Source organism: Bidens hawaiensis, unplaced genomic scaffold (genome assembly GCF_021521415.1).
Source record: "Bidens hawaiensis isolate Kalapana, Puna unplaced genomic scaffold, B.hawaiensis_p1.1 tig00025638_1, whole genome shotgun sequence".
NCBI lineage: Eukaryota > Viridiplantae > Streptophyta > Magnoliopsida > Asterales > Asteraceae > Bidens > Bidens hawaiensis.
Window position 1 is genome coordinate 71,271 of NW_027494107.1, and position 6,484 is coordinate 77,754.

General features: G+C 37.2%; 1 protein-coding gene across 1 annotated transcript; it reads left to right on the forward strand.

Moving 5' to 3' along the window:
• Positions 1–318: 318 nt before the first annotated feature.
• On the forward strand, positions 319–4,140 carry LOC143571972 (uncharacterized). The gene is made up of 2 exons (XM_077057258.1): positions 319–1,101; positions 3,967–4,140. Exons 1-2 carry the CDS (start codon positions 319–321, stop codon positions 4,129–4,131), a joined length of 948 nt encoding a protein of 315 aa, XP_076913373.1. The 3' UTR covers positions 4,132–4,140.
• The last annotated feature ends 2,344 nt before the right edge of the window (positions 4,141–6,484 follow it).

The following is a 6,484-nucleotide window of genomic DNA, read 5'->3' on the forward strand; positions in this document are numbered from 1 at the left end:
TTATTAGGTCATGCATGTGGTCCGATCACTGACCTCAATAGGATCCAATCTTCCTCGTCATCAGAATCCCGACTTCGACACTAAGCTTTTCATGTACGTGGACACTCGAAACGACTCTTTTAATCTTACACAAACATAAGATTTGTCACTCCAACGGTTCATTCGTCATCAGTGAGGTGTTGGCACACGTATCATTTCATTAGCATGCAACCACACACGCGTCAGTTGAGATCTTCGTTATTTTCGAGGTTACCACTTCACTTCACATGCATCCTTAAAATCCTATGAAAACCCTCATCAAGAAGCCATCTAAGATCCATGTTGAAAACTTTGCTCCTTTATTTCGTTCTAAATTCCACGGTGGCCGGAGCAATTTGGCTGTCTGTTTCACCTCACCACCACCACCACGATTCCAGTGTGGCTGGCTTCACGTTTGACAAGCTCAAAAGCTTCCAACACCAAGCCACAGAAGTTATCGAAGAAGCGGTGGCCAAAGCCGGTGAAAAGGCCGTTAATATTATGGGAAAAGTGGTTAATGTGTATGATGGTACATTAGGGGCACTTAAAGACTCGTTGATTAAATTGAAAGAATGGGATCCTGTGGACTCACCAAAACGGATTGGTGAAGATATTGGACACAATGCTAGTGTTATAGCAGAACAAGGAGTTGAACAAGTGAAAGAAACCGTCGAAAATGTCATGGAAACCACTCCGAATGAGGTTCTATTGAAGTCGAAAACTGCGATAAATGATGTTAATTTGCACACAGTGTCATTGGGGATGTCAGTGACCGGATGGTGTCACTTGTTAGGGTTTTCAGCTGCTTATGGGATGGGCGTGTGGGTTACCTTTTTTTCGGGTTGTGTTTTGGGCAAATGTTTACCGAAACATCAGTCTACAATGGCGATAAACAAGATGAACATGGTGTATTTTAGGGCAATGGGTTGTTGTGTTGGTGCAACTCTTTTAGGGTTTCTTGTAAGTCAAGGAACAAGAGGGTGTTTGTCTAACAAGATGGAGATGTTTCAAGGATTCATTCTTGTTTATGCACTTGCTATGATTTTGACCAATCTCATCTTCTTGGAGCGTAGAGCAACAAAGGTATTTGGTCTTCTACCTTATGTTTTTGTGGATTTTTTTTTTGGCATAGCAGGTGGTTTAGGATTACCAACTTTTTGAGTTTTTTTTTCCTTCTAAGTTATTATATTTCCCGTTCGCTTTCACCCTTCAAATTAACTAATTCTTATAATTATTTTTAGAGTTCATTGTGTGGCAAAAGCTTAGGTCACGAGAAACAAACTCGAAGGAGGTTTTCATCATACTCAAATGCCACTTTAAGCATCCACAACAACATGCCATTAGAGCATTCTCATCCAACCTCTTATTTTTATGTGAGGGGTGTTTATAATTTAGAAGGTGATTCAGAATGTTGTGAGTGAAAAGTTTTTATATTTTAGAAAAAATAATGATTTTTCTATATATTAAAAGCTACTGTTCATCCCTATAATTTTTTAATATATTTTGAAAGTGGTTGTGAGTGAATGAAAGAGAAAAAATAATGATACAAGATATAAAAAATATTATTTAACTGAAATGAAGAGAGAAAATTTAGTAAGTTTTAATCTAATTTTTGATTTAGAGATAGAGGGTGGGATAAGAATTCTTACATCACTATCCAAACTTCCCTAAAAACAATAATTAATATCTAGCTTCCACACAAAAATAACTCCACAATGGAAAATCCATAAAAATATTCTTAAAATATTTTATATATAATATTATATATATATATGTGCGTGTTTGTGAGAGAGGGCCCCACCAAAGAAGTTGGCATGCAGATCAAAACCTCTTTCCAAACTTCCCCTAATCATCAAAGTCCGCCGCTCCTTTGTCCGGTTGTTCCACATAGATTTGGGCGGGTGTCATATTAGCATTGTTGTGGATGCTCTTATGGTTTTTTTTCCTACCAAATTCACTTGTCACTAAAGAAAACTTGCCAAGCAGGGTGAACTTAATTGAATGGGAGGGGTAGGGGTAGCACCTGCTACCCCTCAACTTTTCCGATGAAGTTGAATTTTTTTTCTTTTTATTACGATTTATGTATTATGTTATTCCTAAAATTCTATTATGTTATCCCCCAAAAAGAGTAAGGTAGAAGTAAATATGTTATTAACCCTTTTTAGTTTAGAGCAATTACATATTGTACCCTTTAGTTAGATTTGAATTTTCAAATCACCTTATAGTTAACCATTTTATTTTTCTTATTCATCTATTCTAGTTAAACTGAATAGATAAATAATATGTTTTGCTATTAGATTGGTCAACGATTTATAATGCTTTTTTTATCTGTTATTTTTGGTTACAATTGTCTTTTATTTTTCAATTTAATTAAATATTGAAGCTACTCGTTAACTATATTTGTTTGATCTAGTCGAAAGATATCAACAAAATTATTGTATTATTTAGTTAATAAGTTTGAATAATTTTATAATATCGTTAAGCAAACAAGTTTAGGTTATTTTAACCTGCCCCATATAAACCGACTTGTTTTGGTGTACTTATTTTTGCCCCAACTAATAAAAATTATGTATCCGTCACGCAAATAGGTTAACCAGGAGCATGTAGAGGTGCACAAATCGGGTTCACATTGAAAACCCGAACCGGTTCGGAACCGGTTTTTTTCACACCGGGTAGAAAATGAAACCGGTTCCAGTCAAGAACCGGTTCGGTTCCGGACCCGAACCGATGCCCAGAAATGCAAACTTTTAGGAACCGGGTAGGGTTGGAACCGGACCGGTTATTACGTAAAAACCGGTTCCACCGGTTTTTTTTGAAATTCAAACAATATAGCCGTTAGAAACCGATTCCAACGGCTATATAGCCGGTTTTGACCGTTGGAACCGGTTTTATTACTATATTTAGCCATTTTTCATTCTATAAATACCAATGTATGAGTGTGTACTTGTTAAATCACTTCCAAAACTATAAAACACAATCCAAAACACAATTAAGCTTAAACCGACAACAAATGGCAACTAATGACGACGTTGGTATGGTGATCGAAACAACAAGATGCCCCGATGTTTGGGTTCCGGCGGGCATCAAAAACCGGTTCCAACGGCTATATTACCGTTGGAACCGGTTACAACGGCTCTATTCTCTCTCAAAAACCGGTTCCAACGGCTATATTACCGTTGGAACCGGTTCCAACGGCTATTTTGTGTCTCAAAAACCGGTTCCAACGGCTATATTACCGTTGGAACCGGTTCCAACGGCTAATTTGACCAATGTTTGACTAATAAAAAAAAACCCGCCGGAACCGGTTTTTTCGGGTAGGAACCGAACCGGTTACAATTAAGAACCGGGTAGGAACCGGGTTGGAACCGATAGGGACATACAAATAGGAGAACCGGGTACGATTTTCGGGTACAAAAATACCCAAACCGGGTATTGGGCCAACCGGGTAGGAACTGGAACCGGTTCCGGTTCGGTTCCACCAGTTAGGTTCCGAAACCGGTTTTTTTGTGCACCTCTAGGCGCATGTATGCATGGGAACGGGTAACCCGGTGCCGGTACGTGCGTAACGAGTAACCGGGTCAGGGGCACGCCAAACGTGTAAACGGGTGCCTGTACAAGCGAAACGCGTAATTAGGCCCCGGCAAACGCAAAACCGGTAAAAAAAAGTTTCTTAATGTACGGCAAAGAAAAAAAATTATGCTACTCCTGAAATAATTGTGTAGATCCGCCACTGTTGTCAAGTTCAGTTGTTACCCAAGTTAGCTTGCCAAAGTTCAGCTGTAGAGGTAGCGAACTGTCTAGAAGAACAAAAAATAAATTAATAAAGAAAAAACGCTGAATCCTAAACCACCTAATGATCTAAAAATGTAACTTTTCACATACGCCGGTTCATTCTTAATTTCTTGATCTACAACATTGGTTATAGTAACATTGGTATACTACATGCAGCTTATAGCCCAGTTGAGAATGAAGGGAACCAGTGTAACAAATAGTGTAGCAGCAGAGAAGCTAAAGAAGATAAACGCTTACTCATCGATACTAAATGTGTCGACAATGGTGGTACTGACTTGGCATCTAGCATACATCGGCGAATTGCTTCAAGCTCGACACTAACCTGGCACCCGCCAGCCGTAGATCTGGTCCATAGTAGATAGATCTGTGGTAGGTTTGGAACTTCTACTATTTGAGGAAAGAACCAGATATATTCTGGTCCTCAACTTTGCTTTTCTTTTACTCCTTGAAGGTCAAGGCTCTGAAATTGTCTAGCCTGGATGAGTCAAATGGTTTGATTCTTGCATTTTGTTTTTAGCTTTTGGCATGTGGTTTTTTAATTGGCCACTGTTAGACAGGTGGGGATAAATGTAAGTCATTGTATCCTTTATTGCACCACAACAAATGCAGCGTGTTTATGGTTCGTTTTGCAAAAAATGAAAAAGATAATACATTTATAGCTGCACCAAATGAAAACTTTTAGGAGCTCACCATTTCTAGAATTATTAGGATATGAACTTTAAATGTTGAGCTCTTCTTTCATCAACAACTGCATGTTCAATACACGCTCTAGTACTATTTGAGACCGGCATTATTTAATTTAACTGTAATCAACTTAGAGCATATAATATTCGATTGGTAGTTTGAAACTTAAATAAGAGCATTCATAAGCTTATTTTTCTGTTAGACATCAAACTTCGTAATAATTTGATTAATAGTATTCCAACCATGAATGTCACAACCCCCATCCCTATAACCCGGGAGGGGAGTCGTGACCGCGAGCGGTGGTATCAATGTTTATTATTTAGCAGCGGAAAAAATTATCATAACCGTAGTTAGGAAAAATCATCATCGTGTAAAACACCATGATTTTCATTTCATAAATTAGGATAAATTCCATATTTATGTATACAAATGTTTTATAGGGATAAACTATAATTCACAAAACATGTTTCTTTATTATGGTTATAAGCCGCTTATTTAAGCTAGAAGGCTCTTAGGCATCATTCCTTTGTCTTTAACAAGTGACCTGAAACATGTTTAAAATATTTGATCAGCAAGAAATACTGGTGAGTACATTCATTTGTAAATGATACATTTTTATAATTACAACATTAAGATGCTTTTACACCCACCTGCTTACAAATTACCGAAAGGTACTTGCTACTCGACCGTGTCTGTGACTGTGGTCATATTACTTATTGGCTAACACATGTCCAATAAGTAACGTGTAATAGTCATTAGGCAAGCCTTGTATATAAAATCCCTCAATACTAGCAGTAACCATCCTGTAAGTCTACAGAGACTTAATCACTGTAATATAATTAAAAACCATTTGAAAATATTTTAAAAGCATTTAGACTATCTGTCATAAGTTTAATAAGCTTAAAAATCATCATGACAGTATTGAAAAACCAGTTGTCTAACACAAACGTGAGTTGTACAAAACTCGGATGTCTCACCTTGCAAGTTTACTGTTTATGAGCTCCTAGTATTAAGCACCTAGTGTAGTACATATATGTATTAGTATTAACCAATAAGCTTTAACGATAATCACGAGATTGAAAACTTTACACGATGGCATAAAGTCTCACCTTGTTCAGGCCGAGATTTGGATTCATGTACTAAAGTCTCGATCAATAGGACTAGGTATCGTTGTGGCTACTCAAGGTATTATACGAACACTTATACAATAAGAGAGAGAGAGAGAGAGAGAGAGAGCGAAGAAAACTGAACGGGGAATTCAGCCTTGTTCATTTCCTTTTTATAGCTAATTCTAAAGTCGGTCGTGTATCGCGATGACCACAAACAAAAGCCGCACGTAGCGCGACGAGCCTATAACTTTGATTAGTCAGCTCTAGCTATACCCACGTGTCACGGCTGCGTAGCCTCCACGTCGCATGAGATTAACACACTTTCTTATTTATATTAAGGTGGAATGATTCCATTTTTTTTTCCATCAATGTGAGATGAACACACCCTTATTATTTATTCAAAGTGGGATATTCCCATTTTTCTTATTTCATATTTTCCATCATATATTTTGGAAAATTTTAGAATGTTACAATGAAATTTTTACTCCTAACAAAGTTTCTTACTAATGCAATTTTTTATAATATGAACCGGTGAGACCAAACCAACGTGTTACGGTGAGCATAAAGTTTTTGATTTTGATGTATTCGTTATAGCAAATGACGAGAAAACACAAATTTATGATAAAAAGGCACCGAAACACTTCGTTTCATTGTTTTTCCCCCTATTATGTAACTGTCACACCCTCAAAATCCACTAACGGAGTTTTACCGTCAGAGGGTGTGAACTAACAGGATCGGAATCATCAGTTATAATCAAACCATAAAAACGTTTAAATGAAAATAAGTGCAGAAGCGTAAAACCATAGAAACAATGTTACGTCACGCAGGACGATTTAAAACCAATGATAACAGTTAAAAGTAAGTTTGCATAGTTAAAAGTT